Source organism: Musa acuminata, chromosome BXJ1-5, assembly GCF_036884655.1.
Source record: "Musa acuminata AAA Group cultivar baxijiao chromosome BXJ1-5, Cavendish_Baxijiao_AAA, whole genome shotgun sequence".
NCBI classification, from domain to species: Eukaryota; Viridiplantae; Streptophyta; class Magnoliopsida; order Zingiberales; family Musaceae; genus Musa; species Musa acuminata.
Window position 1 is genome coordinate 40422547 of NC_088331.1, and position 15547 is coordinate 40438093.

At 37.5% G+C, this 15547-nt stretch overlaps 1 protein-coding gene across 1 annotated transcript in view; it reads left to right on the forward strand.

Annotated features, from left to right (window-relative positions):
- LOC135674282 (kinesin-like protein KIN-UA) overlaps positions 1-15547 on the forward strand; it is a 34552-nt gene that overhangs the window by 10441 nt on the left and 8564 nt on the right. The window contains exons 9-16 of the mRNA XM_065183995.1: positions 6423-6635; positions 8067-8201; positions 10440-10619; positions 11899-12012; positions 12473-12601; positions 12695-12833; positions 12925-13017; positions 15065-15190. Of these exons, the coding sequence (XP_065040067.1) occupies positions 6423-6635; positions 8067-8201; positions 10440-10619; positions 11899-12012; positions 12473-12601; positions 12695-12833; positions 12925-13017; positions 15065-15190 (1129 nt within the window). The remainder of the gene's footprint in view (positions 1-6422; positions 6636-8066; positions 8202-10439; positions 10620-11898; positions 12013-12472; positions 12602-12694; positions 12834-12924; positions 13018-15064; positions 15191-15547) is intronic.

A 15547-nucleotide genomic window follows, 5' to 3' on the forward strand; every position in this document is an offset into this window, starting at 1 on the left:
AACCCTTGCAGATTCTAAACTTGGGGTTGATCTCTTTAGGAGATCGGTCTCCTTGGAACTCTATAGGGGTTTCTCCCTCCAAGTTGCTACTCAAAGGCTATAGAAAAGATTCATCTATTGCTTTTGAAAAGAGGAGGAATACATGGCTATTTATAGGGCTTCTAAACCCTAACTCCTAATAGGACTCCTACTCAAGACTCATATTCCTTTACAACTCCTAATTCTTCTCTAAGAAACAATCTCCTAACCCTAGCCGGCCTCTTCACTTTTTTAATAGGGGTCAGCTTAGATAGGTTTTACATGAATATCCCTCTCAATTAGGACTCTCCTAGCTAAAGTCCTAACAGACCCGCCCTCTTCAAATCAGCCTTGTCCTCGAGGCTGACGATTCATAAATTCTGGGAATTTGATCTTCAAGTAGTCATAGTTCTCCCAGTGGCATCTTTTGTTGGTAGGTTCGCCCACTGTATTAGCACTTCAGTAGTGGGTCGTCGTCGTCGAGTCACGATCCGTCGATCAATAATGACACTTGGTTGGGTTTGGAGTTCTCCTTGGGTAGTCATATTTGGTGGGTGGCTTTGAGTTTTCTCCAAGCACCTATTTACAACTTCCGTCTAATCGTTGGTTTGTGGGTGATTTGTCGTACTCCTTTTCAATTTAGTACCCTATATATGAAATAATTTTGTCCAAAATCTGCTCGTGAAGATGCAAGTAGAATTTGTCACAAGCACAATCCGTCCCTTATAGCGTAATTCTTTTGAGTTCCAATTGTAATGAGCCACGGAGCTCGGTGCTTTCTCCAATTTTTTTATGATCTTACTGGTCTCCGGATCTTCCTGCTATTCCCTCTTAATACCTTAAGGAAGTCACTAGTTGAAAGTGAAATGACAAAAAAATCAGCTTGCTTTGGAAGCCGTAAAAGCGCATCTGCAACAATATTCTCTTTCCCCTTTTTGTAAGTTATTTCATAATCATATACAAGAAGCTTTATTACCCATTTTTGTTGCTCGGGAGAAGATATCTTCTGCTCCAAGAAATATTTTAGGCTTTTATGGTCGATCTTGATTTGAAAGCGTCACCCGATCAAGTACGATCTCTATTTGGCCACCACATGCACAATCGCGAGCATCTCCTTGTCATAAATAGTCATTTTGAGATGGGAAGGAGATAATGCCTTACTGGTATAAGCGAGGGGGCGGCCATCTTGCATTAGTACAACACCAATTCCGACACCAGAGGCATCGGCTTCAATAACGAAAGTCTTGCCGAAGTCGAGTAGCGCTAGTATGGGCGTTGTCGTCATTACGACTTTAAGTTTGTCGAAGGCAGTGGTGGCTTTGTTTAACCATTGGAAAGCATCTTTGTACAGCAAGGAAGTAATTAGTGCACTGATCTTTCCATCGTTTTTTATGAACTTGCGGTAGTAGCCTATTAAATCGAGAAAGCTACGTAGCAATTTTATTTTCCTCAAGGTCGACCAGTTTTGCATTACTCCAATTTTAGATGGGTCCACTGCCACACCTTCCTCTGATATGTATGTCCAAGATATTCCACCTTCTGTTGAAGAAAGCAAAAATTCGTAGTGGCCGTTGTGTGTTCAAAAGGTGATTTTCGGTATGTCTTCTTTGCACACTTGTATTTGATGATACCCGGATCAAATGTCTAGCTTTGTGAAGATTTGTGCTCTCTTTCATCTAGCAATTCATCTACTATTGGAATAAGGTATTTGTTCTTGATGGTTATACCGTTGAGAGCTCGGTAATCAACATACAATCGCCATGTTCTGTCCTTCTTTCGTACGAGGAGCACCGGTGAAGAGTAGAGGCTACAACTTGGCCAAATAACTCTAGTTTCGAGTATCTCTTTTACAATCCTTTCTATTTCATCCTTCTGGATATGTGGATACTGATATGACTGAGTATTTGTTGGAGGTTTGCTTGGAAGAATCGTTATACAATGATCATGCCGACGGGTAAGAGGTAGGTTGCGCGGTTTGTCAAATATATTTGAAAATTCAGCAAGCAAAGGAAGTAGGTTTGGATCTTCAAATTCTATTAGCTCTCCCTTAGTTTGTTACTCAAGTTGTACCAAAATGCCGCTGCATGCTTTATACAAAATCTTCTCCATTTGTTGTGTGCAAATCGTCGTTACGTCGCCCCCACGTTTCCCGTGCAATATCATCTGTTTCTCCTTATTGTAAAATTTCATAATTAGTTTCATAAAATTCCAAGAAACATCACCTAATGTCGTCAACCATTTAATTCTGAGCATGGCCGCATGATCATCAATAGGGAGGAGGAAGAAATATGCAATTATCTCTTGGTCTTGCAGCAATAGTTTTACCCGCGGGCGCCTACGATCATACTTCAAAATCCATTCGTTAGCGACCTTAACGTCAAACTTGCTGCAATTCTCGATAGGTAAGGCCATCCGGACATCAACCTTACTGTTTAAAAAGTTATTAGTGCTGCCCGTGTCGATGAGAACAGTGATCGGTTGTTGTTTGAGAAGGCCTCCAACTTTCATCGTTTGCGGGTTTGAGTAGCCGGCTAGTGCATGTACTGTAACTTCGGTCGGTTGTGGCTCTTCTTCTGTATCTTCTTCTTCATGTTTAAGGCTCTTTTCTAGATGTTCAATGACTTCTTCTTCTACTGGTTCAATCATAAGAAGTCTCCCTTTACTACAACGATGCTCACGGCTCCACGGCTCGTCGCAATTCCAACATAACCCCTTCGCAGATTGCTCCCGAAGTTCTTCTCTTGTCAAACCTTTTGGTGCAAGGACTCTGTTGATAGTAGGGGGGGCTGAGGGCTTCGGTATTACTGGTTGGGGAGCAACCCTAGTCCTCCGGGCTTCATGGTTCAATTGCTCCTCTTGAAATCGTGCGAAAGAGATGGCTGCCATAAGCGTGTATGGTTGTCGCGCTTTAACTTCTCCTCAGATCTCCGGCTTCAAGCCCTCAATGAAGGTCCCTAATAGCTGTTTTTGAGACCAATCATGAGTTTGATTAGATAACCTTTCAAACATGGTTTGGTACTCTTGAATGGTGGAGGTTTGTCGGATCTTTGCTAGTTGTTCGTCAATGTTCTCGTAATCGGTTGGTCTGAAGCGGATCAACAGTCCTTCTTTGAATTGTCGCTATGAGAGGACTCCATGAGTGTGTTCAAACCAGTCAAACCAGTGTATGTCATCCCCTTCAAGATGTATAGCTGCAATTTTCACCATAGATGCGTTCGCGGTTTTGTGGTACCGAAAATATCGCTCCGGGCGCGAGATCCAACCAATCGGGTCTCCTTCTTCCCATCTAGGGAAGTCCACCCTCATGCGTGGATAGTTGGGGTCGGTCATAGAGCCTCCCCTCCCTTGGAAGTCATCTCTTCGGGCTTTGTGCGATTGGACAGAGCTCTCTCCTTGATGTGATTTCTTCGGGCTTGGTGGTCGGCCCAATCTGAGTTTGGTAAAGAGCGTCCGAATCTTATCCTTTATTTGCGCCTCGAAGGCTATGAATTTAGCATTAATTTTCTTCTCAAATGCCATAGTATATGCCGCCAAATCTGTGATGTTAAGATCTCTCTTTTGTTGTCGGGTTAAAGGCATGTATAGGTTGAGAGAAGTGATGGTCGAAAGGGCTGGTGGATTGGTGGATGTAGGCTGCGGTTTAGGCTTGTTTTGTGGCTGTTTTGGGCGTAGTTTGAGGGTGTGGTTTGGTGGAGTTTTAGGGCTGTGGATGAAAGTTTTGGATCTGTGGTAGATGACAGCAAAGTTTTGATAGAAATCAGTGAAAGTTGCTGCAAGTATGTGCTGTGTTGTAAGAGCAGAATTGTTGTCGAAGAAATAACGGTTTCTCGATGAAATTTTCACCAAAAACTTGAGAGATTTGAGGAGGGAATTGACAGCAAAATCTCAGTTTATATGACAGCAAGGATGTCTAATTTAATCAAGAAAATTTCGGCAGTATAACAACAAGGAAATTGGTGCAAGTTGCGATAGCAGAATTCACGTCGAAAAATTTCAACGGTTTGCGACGAAAATTTGCAGCAACACAAAATCGTTTTTAGAGATGAATTCCTCAATAAATCAATCTTAGATGGAAGCCAAGATGATCTATAAAGTGTATAAGAAATTTCGTTAAAAAAGGATTGCAAATAGATCGATTAAGGCAATAATATGTGGCTGAAATTTTCTGCAGATTTTCAAGTATAGCAGATTAAACATAAAAGATCAGTGGTTTATATTGAGAAATTTTCAACGAAACCAAAGCGAAATCCACTGTAGGAAGTGTCAAATCTATCATAAAAATTTCGTAGAGATTTGGACAGAAAAAACGTAGTAGCAAGATTAAACAAACCGTGCTATGCAGTTGAAATTTTATAGTGCAGATTTTCAAGTATAGCAGTTTAGACGTAAAAGATCAATGGTTTATATTAAGAATTTTTTGACAAAACCAAAGGGAAATCTGCTGTTAGGAAGTGTCAAAGCTGTCATAAAAATTTCGTAGAGATTTGGACAGAAAAAACGTAGTAGCAAGATTAAACAAACCGTGCTATGCAGTTGAAATTTTATAGTGCAGATTTTCAAGTATAGCAGTTTAGACGTAAAAGATCAATGGTTTATATTAAGAATTTTTTGACAAAACCAAAGGGAAATCTGCTGTTAGGAAGTGTCAAAGCTATCATAAAAATTTCGTAGAGATTTGGACAGAAAAAACGTAGTAGCAAGATCAAACAGACTGTGCTATATGGCTAGAATTATGCAATGTATCTTTCGTCATAGAGATGAAAACTTTGCGACGAAAAGTTTATGCAATAATATAGGAACAATTTTTTTTGGATTTTCGAATAAGGATAACTAAATTGCAGCAACAGTAAGGTAGGAGACCAGAACCTGTTGCAATTCACAGGAAGATCAAAGGATGATCCGCGGTGGTGGAGATGATGGCGAAATTTGGCGACGATCTTTTAAGCAATTGTGGGAATTGCTTTGGGCGGCTGTGGAGGGATGATGGATGGCTGTGGAAGCGCAGCGAGACGCCAAGAACGCTGCTCTGATACCAGGTGATAGAACTCTTGCAGATTCTAAACTTGGGGTTGATCTCTTTAGGGGATCAGCCTCCTTGGAACTCTATAGGGATTCCTTCCTCCAAGTTACTACTCAAAGGCTGCAGAAAAGATTCATCTATTGCTTTTGAAAAGAGGAGAAATACATGGCTATTTATAGGGCTTATAAACCCTAACTCCTGATAGGACTCCTACTCAAGACTTCTACTTTTAACAAACTCCTAATAGGACTCCTACTCAAGACTCCTATTCCTTTACAACTCCTAATTTTTCTCTAAGAAACAACCCCCTAACCCTAGCCGTCCTCTTCACCTCTTTAATAGGGGTCGGCTTAGGTAGGTTTTACTTGAATGTCCCTCTCAATTAGGACTCTCCTAGCTAGAGTCCTAACATACTATCAGTGTTATTATGTTGAATCGACTTTAGTGATACCTTTTGTATTATTTTGTTATCATTCTTACATGATTATGTTGATATAATGCATCTGTGCTTACATATATATCATGCTTAAAGAAATTTGTGGACCAATGTAACTACTTTCTTAGTGAACTAGTCGTAGATGCTTTTGTACATTATCTGATACTCTTTTTGCTTCTTGGAAGGTATCATCATATGTTGAATCAACTTTAGTGATACCATTTATATTATTTTGTTATCATTCTTACATGAATACGTTATATATATCATGCTTGAAGAAATTTGTGGACCAATGTAACTACTTTCTCGATGAACCTGTTGTAGATGCTTTTGCACATTATCTTATACTCTTTTTTCTTCTTGGAATGTATCATTGTATTATGAACTAATTTGTGATTTTTGTGGATATGTTCTATTTTTTTCTAGGGAAAGATCAAGCATTACTGTGTATGAGATAGTGAACAAAATGATTGCTCTCTCTCTCTCTCTCTCTCTTGTTGTTATCTTGGCTCTATATATCCTTTTTTTTCCTCAATATTTTCATATAGTCATATATTCATTATGTAATATACGTTATTCATTACTTGTAGTCAAGAAAGGGGGAAATGGCGTATTGTTACACGTAGTCCTTTCAATTTAATCACCAACAAAATGCAATTGTTGTGGATGTAATTAAGTTGGCTTACATGCAATTGTCATTCTGATTCTAGTTTTCTAATGCACTCTTCAAGAAATTACACTTGGGAAGAGCTAGTACTTCTTAGTTTTCAAACATCATTAATAAATTGACTCGGATCACAGGAGGCATGCCATCTATTTAATACTTAACTTCTGTTTAGAATTGGATGTGTATTTACTGAAGTCACATGCAATATATATTTCAAATAACTATCATGGTTTATGTATCATTTTTTGGGAGTTTCTTTATGCAGTTTATGATGTCTGCAGGCAATGAAAGTAGTTAATGCTGTCAAACTAAAAGAGGAAGTTGATTATGAGAGTCTTTGTAGAAAGCTTGAGTACCATGTGGACTATTTAACATCAGAGACCGATAGACAGCAAAAGCTTAGAGAAAATGAGAAAGAGCAGTTGGAGAAAAAATTGAAAGAGAAAGAAGCATTCTTAGTTGAAACAGAAAAGAAAATTTCTGTTAAATATGAGGTATCATTTATATCTTTATTTTGTTTATGAAATACAATTTTCATTTCTTGTTGTAACAATTTTGTGTATGTAGCTATATTTTTTGAAAAAGGAAAAAACTATTTATTAAGAGTTAAAGTAGGTCAGTGCAACAAAAGTATGGATGGGATTGGAGCCATGACCTCCCCAAAATCGAGTAAGACCTCTAACCTCCCATATGTTAGCAAGAATATGAGCCTCATAATTGAGGCTACAGGGTTGTGTAAAGAACAAAACAGTAAGTCTATGAAGAAGAGCTTTAATGTCTTCTATAACAAGCCTAATGGACCAAGGGGGCACATTGAGCTCCAAGACAAAATTGATTACATTAGCACATCAGTACAGATGCTAAAATTAGTGAGACCCTCGGCTTCAGCAAAACGAAGACCTCGCAGAATTGCTAAGGCTTCAGCCAAGAAGGAGGAGGTTTGGCATGGCTGGCAGCAGCAGCAATGATCTTTAGCTTGGAGTCCGTCAAGATGAACCCTGCTCTGCAAGACCTTTAGAGCAATCATAAGAACCATCACAGAAAAGGGAGAAAGAAGTTGGGGGTGAAGGATGGTTAGAAGTAGGAAGTGAAGAATGGCTAGAAGAAGGAGGTGGTGGTAAGGAAAAAGAGAAAGAAAGTGATTTTGGCATGTTACAAGTCCCCTCAGGTAGATTACTAACGGTGCGGTAGGCAAATGTGGCAGCAATAGCTTTGCTGAACAAAGAGAAAGGTTCGGTATGGTGGTTATGAAACTTAGGATCCTTTCTGTTTAACCAAAGGAACCAGAGCATGCTGGCTATACTGCCCGCATCTAATCCACATGGATGCAGAGTTACCCATATTTGTTCCTTCATCAAGCCAAGCTCCCTATTTCCAGTGGTTAAACAGTTTAAAGTAAACTCCCAGATGATTTTGAATCAAATTCCAAACAACATTGACGAAAGGACAGTAAAAAAAGATGCAAGGGTGAGAATCCGAAACAAGTTGACAAATATAACATGGTCGGTTTCACAATGGAATATGTAAGAAAATCTAGCTGAGGTGGGTAAGCGATTCCAACAGAACTTCCATAAGAAAAGTTTGATTTTGAGTGCTACTTTAAGATGCCAAATGGTCTTCCAACTGTACTAGTCAGTAGCCTCAATATCCATCCCTCTTTTGACATACTGATAAACACTGCTGGCAGTGATATCTCCCAATGGGCTAGGCAACTATTAGTTGACTATTTTGGCAACTACTTCTGTTTTCTATTAAATTTAATGTTTTTCTAAATGGCATCATGCATTTATTTTTCTAACATAATAAGCATATTTTTATTCCACAACTTTTCTAACAGCTATACTTTTACCTCTGCCATCCTGCATTTTTACAAAATTTCTGCTCTTTATTTTATGCTTTTATTTTTTTCATATGACTGATTTCAGCATTTGGAGAAAGAAAGAAATCATTTGGTATTAGAGACCCAAAGTTTATTGAAGGCATTGAACATTCAGAAGAGCGAAAAGGATAAATTGTCTCAAGAAGTTGGCCATCTTGAAATATCATTAAAACAAGCCAAGGTACTAATTAGTTTCCTTGAGAGATCTTTGTTGTTGTTGTTGTCATTGTCGCTAACGTTATATATTTCTTTGTGTGGAAGGATGGATATTGGTGTAAGATTTCTTTTTGTATCTTCGCAAGAGTTTTGTTGCTTGAAATTGTTTCAGTTGAAGTAAACATAGATGGTTTAAGCATATAGTGTTTGCTTATGATTCTTGTTAAAACAATTTGCCTCCTGAATCAACTGAGTGTTTCTTGACTTAGGTGCAATAAGTAGATAATATTTTTGAAATATGGCTTTATTTTCCAATTGATCATTAATAGCATTTTTATCTAACGATTTTCTTAATTTTTGTGCCAAATCTGGATTCTTGAGCTGATTGTGGATGATGTTAATAATGTTGGTTTTATAAGATTGATGTAGCTAGCTAAATCTCATTTCTTGATCAAATGGTAGGAATCAGTGGTTCGATTAAGTATGTCACTGCTTTGAAATGTAAAACAACATCAAGTTAAGCAAGAGGCCACGATATGTATATAGAATTATATATACCTATTTCGATGTTATTGAGCAAAGAGGACAGAGAAAATAAATATTTTAAATTAATAAATTTGATATTTGGGAATCTTGTGATTTCTTTGTTCTCGGGGGGCAAGCAATTGTTTTAGGAACTTAAATATTAAAAACATTGTTTGAAGGTAAGTATTGATTTGATCATAGTATGCAATTTCGAATGGTATCGCTCGGTACGGGCGGTATATACCGGTCCGACGGCATACCGGTACGCGGACCGTCTGCTATCGGACGGACCGTGCTACAGTGCTACAGTGTTATGCTGTAGCAGTGCTACCCCTGTGCTACAATAAGAGGAAATCGCTCGGTAAACCCTAGTGTACTGTTCGGTATGCCCTAGTGTACCGCTCGGTACGCCGGTACCGTACCATACCGAGCTAACATCGAAACACCGGTACGGTACGGTATTGCATACTTTGGTTTTGACAACCACCCGCAAATGGTCATGGAAATGTATTATGTTGTAGCCGTTGCTACAAATATGGGCTAATTTTTCTATCAATTATGCTAAAATCAGAAACATATCGTGGTGTTTAGAAATGATTGCATATATATCAATATGGAAACCTTAAAGCAGGACTATCAATATGAACAGTAATATCCTACCATTTTGTTCTTAAATTAGAAATTTTGAGAGTACTAATGAAGTCACAGATTCAAGGAGAAATACTGGTTTAAGCATATTTGGCATGAGTAGGGATGAAAAGAACAACATTGATCCCCAGTCAGACAGCTTCTTTCAATCAAGGTTTTAATTTCGAATGATACGAGCGGTACGTACTGGCTCGCTAGTAGATCGGTATGTGGATTGCCCGCTATTGGGCGGTACTGTCGATTGAGGTTGTTTTCGCCTCATTACCACCTAAAATCGATCGATGACGGTCGATTTCGATCGTCCCACTACCAAGCGGTATTAGCCGAGGGAGAAGGAAGAATAGGGAGAAGAAGAGGGGGAAGAAAAGGGAGAACTTGGAGATCCGACGTTGCTCTCCCTTGACGATCCCAATCTGTTGTCACCCTACCTGGCCGGACGTCGCAGATGAGATGTTGCCTCCTCGTCTGAGGCGACGAGGCCTCGACATCGTCGGCGACTTCTTCTAATCTACGCGGGGTGAAGAAGCCTCGATGTGGGAAGAAGAAACCTCGGCGACGTCGCCGAAGCTTCACGGGGAGACCTCGGCATCATCGACGACTTCTTCTAATCCACACAGGGAGAAGAAGTCTCGGCGTGGGGAGAAGAAACCTCGGCAACGTCGCTGAGGCTTCGAGGTTTTCTTCTCCCTACACAGGGAGAAGAAACGACGCGACGTCGCCCCTTTATTTATTTTTTTTGAACTTTATTAATATATATATTTATATATTGAGTGGTATGCCAGAGTGTACCGCTCAGTATACTCGTACCGTATTGTACCGAGCTGAACTCGATACTCCGGTACGGTACGGAATTACGAACCATGCTTTTAATCACCAATTTGTTTCATCTGCCATACTACACATCTTGAATGACAATTATCTCTTTTATCATTTTTTTTAATGTATATCAAGCCTATTTGCCTGGATTTCCCTGCTTTATATTGTTCACAGTCTATAGCTGTAAGAACTATATATTTGGATGTGTGTATGATAAATCTTTTAATTGCTATATTGCATGTCTTTCTGCTAATTGAAGTATTATCCCTAGTAGCAACAGGAGCTTGAAAATTTAAATTATCAGAAGGTACTTGCAGAGACGACACAGATGTATGAGAAGAAAATAGCACAGTTAATTAAACAGCAAGAAGATGAATCCTCTCGTTGTGCAGATTTAGAAGAACAGTTGTCTGGGATGAGGAATTATCTGAGTGGTAATAAAAAGTCAGTTCAGGTAGTCTTCTCCTTTTTCATGCTATGAATTAATTTGGATATATCGTATGAATCTTCTCATGATTGCAACATCTGCAATTGTTGTCCTCTGCTTGTTCTGCAGTTCTATTGTGATGTCAAAGATCCCTTTGGCAAAATGCTAGGAAAGTCTAGTATATTGCTACTCATGTTTGATTGAACTTGGCTGTATGTGTTCTTTCTTACTGTCTGAACAAAAAGAACAATGGACGAAGAACATTGAATTATTTGATGAAAAGTATGAAAACAATAATAGAATATTTCATCGATTAAATCACATTCTATGAAGTTAGTTGCTTTTGCTCCCAGATCATTATGAACGATGTGTTTGGTAATCCAAAATGGATGCCACAATCTATTCAGTGAGTAAGATGATGTATTTTTGTGGATTGTGTCAGTGAAAATGAACCTTGCAGCATAAAAGGCTTACAAGTCTATGTTAGCTGTGCACCATGAAGTCATTATGATTTCTTATGACTCCTTTAATTCAAGGATTAATTCAGAAGCTCTCTGCAGGGAATCATTTATATGTTAAATTTATTTTTTCAGTGATCAAAACAGATAATCATATAATGTACTCTTAACCAGCTTAATCCAAATTATATTCTTGGTAAGGTTGTCTAGCATATATGAGACTTTACAATTGAAAAAACACACTTCTTGAGTTATTTTACTTGAAGCACTTAACTAACCTCCTAGAAATTTCCATACTGCCCTTTGATGTGGTCACACCCACTTAAGATGGCCTGTGAGTTTGATAGGATTACAAATTTTTGATCTAATATCATTGGTTTAGATGTTAAATATCCTACTGTTGTTACCAAAGTTACTTTTTTCCTTCGACAACTGCGTATTTAGGAATTTTATGATTATACACATACATATTAGAGCTATGCGTGATTAAATACTGTTGCCAACTGGTTTATGAGTCTGGTGCACTTGGACTTGATATTTGTTGTTGTTTTTGCCTTATATTTCCTTCTGAACCCACTATATTAGTGGCTATCCCTTTTCTGAACTCAATATCTTCATTCTGAATCTTCATTGAACGAGGAACTATGAGTTGTTATACTCGGCAACAAGTTATTACAAAACTTACAATCTCTTCTGTTTAGGAACCTGCTCCATCATTGTTATGGCCTTTTCATTGTGATTGTTTTCTGAGTCTCAAGGTGTTAAGATAACCAATTGAGTTGTCATTTTCTTAGCATCAATCACCGAAATGTAAACTTCTTATATAGTCATTTACTTCAAAATGTCAGATGCAGGAGAAAGAGATTGATGAGCTTAAAAGGGAAATCTTAAAGTTGAATGAAGATGCTGCAAGTACAATTCAGTCCCTAAGAGCAAGGAACAACGAACTCTCGCTAGAAAAGGTCTGAACTTATTTAACTTAAAATTTTAGATCATATTTCCAGATATTCTTCAATGTCGTGTTTGATGATTTGAAGCCTTTTTCTATACATGGTATAAAGTATAAACAAGTATTAATGAATAAACTCATATTTGTAACTAAGTTATACTATATCTTATATATGCATTTCTTCCCTTTTTGAAGTGAAGCATATATGTCCTTATAATAAGGGTTCTTCACAAGTACAAGATATAGAGGCAAAATCTTGCGGATGTCTTTATATACCTGAAATGAGTATATGCAAGGATCAACAAATTTTACGAGTGTATATGACCATTTAACTCTTTGTAGGTATATTCAGATTTTGATCACTTACAAAAGAAGGGAGATGAAAGAAATTTTTGAGGAAAAATTTCTATAATTTATTGATAAATTCTTTTACCCTTTGAGGATATTTAGGAGTTATTTTTTTTTCTTTCTAGGAGTTGTTGAATGGAGAGCTTAAAACTTTGAAAGACAAACTGCTATATGAAGAAAGGAAAAGGAGGTGCCTTGAAGATGAAATTATCATATTGAAAAATGCCTTGAATGATGACAATGCAGAGTATGAGGTAGTGGTTCTTTTTATTCAAAAGGTTATTTATTAACTTCTACATGCATGTTGGTTATGATCACCCTTTTTTCAATAACTGTGATTCTTTCAGTCTAAAAGGCCATATAAGGGAGATATTACAACTAGATCAACGTTGTCACTTGGAGGTCCTGCAAATATTCCCAAGTCCAACAGGTCAAGGGAGACCATATCTGGTCAAAAGGACACTATCTCCAAAATATTTGAGGCAGGCAAGACCGTAAATGTTGATTTACATTTGGATATTGAGAACTTTCTGATCCACCACTGTTTCTCTAACATGCACTCATTTGCATTTTTTAGTTGGTCTATCAAATATATTAGCCTTATTGAAGTCTGAGGACTTGGATGTGCAAATTCATGCAGTAAAGGTAGTAGCTAATCTTGCTGCTGAAGGTATGTAAAATCCTGCATCCTGTGTTTTTGAGATTTGGATAACAATTATATTAGATCAATTCACCAATTAATTCCAGACATTTGTGATTAGATATGCTTGACTGTACAAGTATACCATCTCTTTTGGAATGCTGTCGTTTTCCAACTTGAAAAAGGAGCTTTCACTAACCTTGTATGCATAGACATTCAACCCAAGTGCACTCAAGGTTAATCTGTGGATCATATCCAGTATTTTACCAGCAAAAGAAACAGACTTGTTGAAAAGAATCTTCAAAACACCTTCATACTAGTTTCAACATATATGCTATTAGTCTTTAGCTTCTTGAAGATAACTTAGAGGGCTAGACTGCATAATAAAGGACCAAGCATGGAATTAGTGGATTCCAATTTGAGCATCCAAAAAATAACAACTAGCATATGATTAGGATACACAACATGTGAACCCAAAATAAATTGTCTCTGTATGATAAATTTTAACAGAAGACTTGCCTCACTAGCTAGCCATGACACCTTGGCCTGGGACATAGACCAGATTTCTACTCCATGGTTTCAGTTACATGCCACTAACCCAAAAGGTAGCGGTTGTCCTCAGCTAGTTTCAGAATTGTCAAAATCCATAGTTATGAGTTTCGTTCTGAAAAATTGCTACCACACAAGATTTGGGTTTCTTAGCTTCCAAACTTAATTACACAACAGATCTCTCTCTGTATTGCAAACTATGCAGAGTTTAAGCGATCACAATTTTTGCTCAAAATATGCCACCAAATTTTGTCCATCATTAACGAATCACGTGCTTAATATCCATAATTACACATTGAATAACTAATAACCACTAAATGAAGAAATAATAAATATGTAATAGACTATTAGAAATCTTTCTTGAATAAATTCTTCAATCGTAACAGTACATGAACATGCAAGACTTGCATAAGGCTTCCCAGACTTTATCCCACAATTATCCCTGATGAAATCCTGGGTATCTAGATGAAATGTATCTTTTGATATTCTTTCTTCTGAAAAAAACATGGCAGATAGCCTTTGTTTAGAACCTTAAGACTTGTGATCATTTGTATAATATTTGCATAATTTGACTGGGTCAACATCCATCTATTGTAAAAAGCTGCTATTTTTTATTTTTTTAGGATTTCCTTAGTGGTGCTATTTGTATTCATTCTATGTATATGCACATTTATCATCTTTCTTGCTGAAAAATGATATATTGGATTTAGGTTTCAGGTACAAAGCAAAACTTATGCTAACATCTAAGGCTCGTCGTACCATGGTGTACCGTTCAGTATGGATGGTACATATCAATTTGATAGGGGACTGGTACAGGCGGTACATTGGTATACCCCAATGTATCGTGTGTTAATATGCTCAGTACAGCTTGGTACAACTCGGTACGTACCATACCGATAGTTGGTCGGTATACTGGTACGGACCAATAAGGCGAACTATACTAATATCTACAGTGATGCACATTACATTGTGATGATAGCTTCCAGTGTAGAAGTCATGACTAGGAAATGAAAGTTAACTATGTTATGCTTCTGTGTTTTGTGATTTATGGTTCCCTCTCTTGTTTGAAGTAGCTGTTTTAACTCGAGACTGTAGCTATTGTTATGTTAGTTTTTATATACTTCTCTTTTCCCTTGCAACCAGTAGCTTATGCACAACAGTGTTCGACTCTTGTTTCTCTATGAACTAATACTTTGATGCCAACTAGTCTAAATTAAAGATTGTGAAAGCTGATGTCGGATTATTCCAGTCATTGATATGTTTGCATAAAAACTTGAATTTTGCTGACTTTTTCTAGTAGAAGTTTTTTTTTCCTGAATTCTGATTTTTAAGTTCCTCTAGCAGTAAAAGGAAGTAAAAAGATTTATTCCTCAGTCATGATTCTATTGTAGCTGTTATCTCAAAGTCAATTTAGGATTTTCGACTACGACTGCCTTTAATTGCATGTAATTATTAACATGTCATTTTAGTGCTACATTATCTTTCTTTTTTTATTTCCATCTCAGTTGCTTGCCTCTGCATTTTGCAGATGTAAATCAGGAAAGGATCGTTGCGGAAGGAGGCCTGGATACTCTTCTTCTGCTTCTTGAATCATCGGAAGATGCAAATATTCATCGAGTCACTGCTGGTGCTATAGCTAACTTGGCTATGAACAGTAAGTGGACAATAAACATATATCTGAAGAAAACTTGCTATTTTTTACTCATATATAGTTAATGATTATAAGAATCATTGTTTTAGTAGTTCATGATCTTTTTGGAACTGCAATTTCTAAAACTTGCATTTGAGTTCATGAGATTTTGCCAATCAAGATTTCAAATATTATGATGGTATACCAATTGTACCAAATATACCACACCTATCTGGCCACATACCAGTGTACAGACTATGTTGGTTGATACCAACATCTAAATAGACAATACTTTTTTTAATAGTTTTGGTAGGCTATTCAGATTGTAGCAACAAGTAGGGTTATGGTCTAATAAGATTTTGGTCTAGGTTGTCACGGACT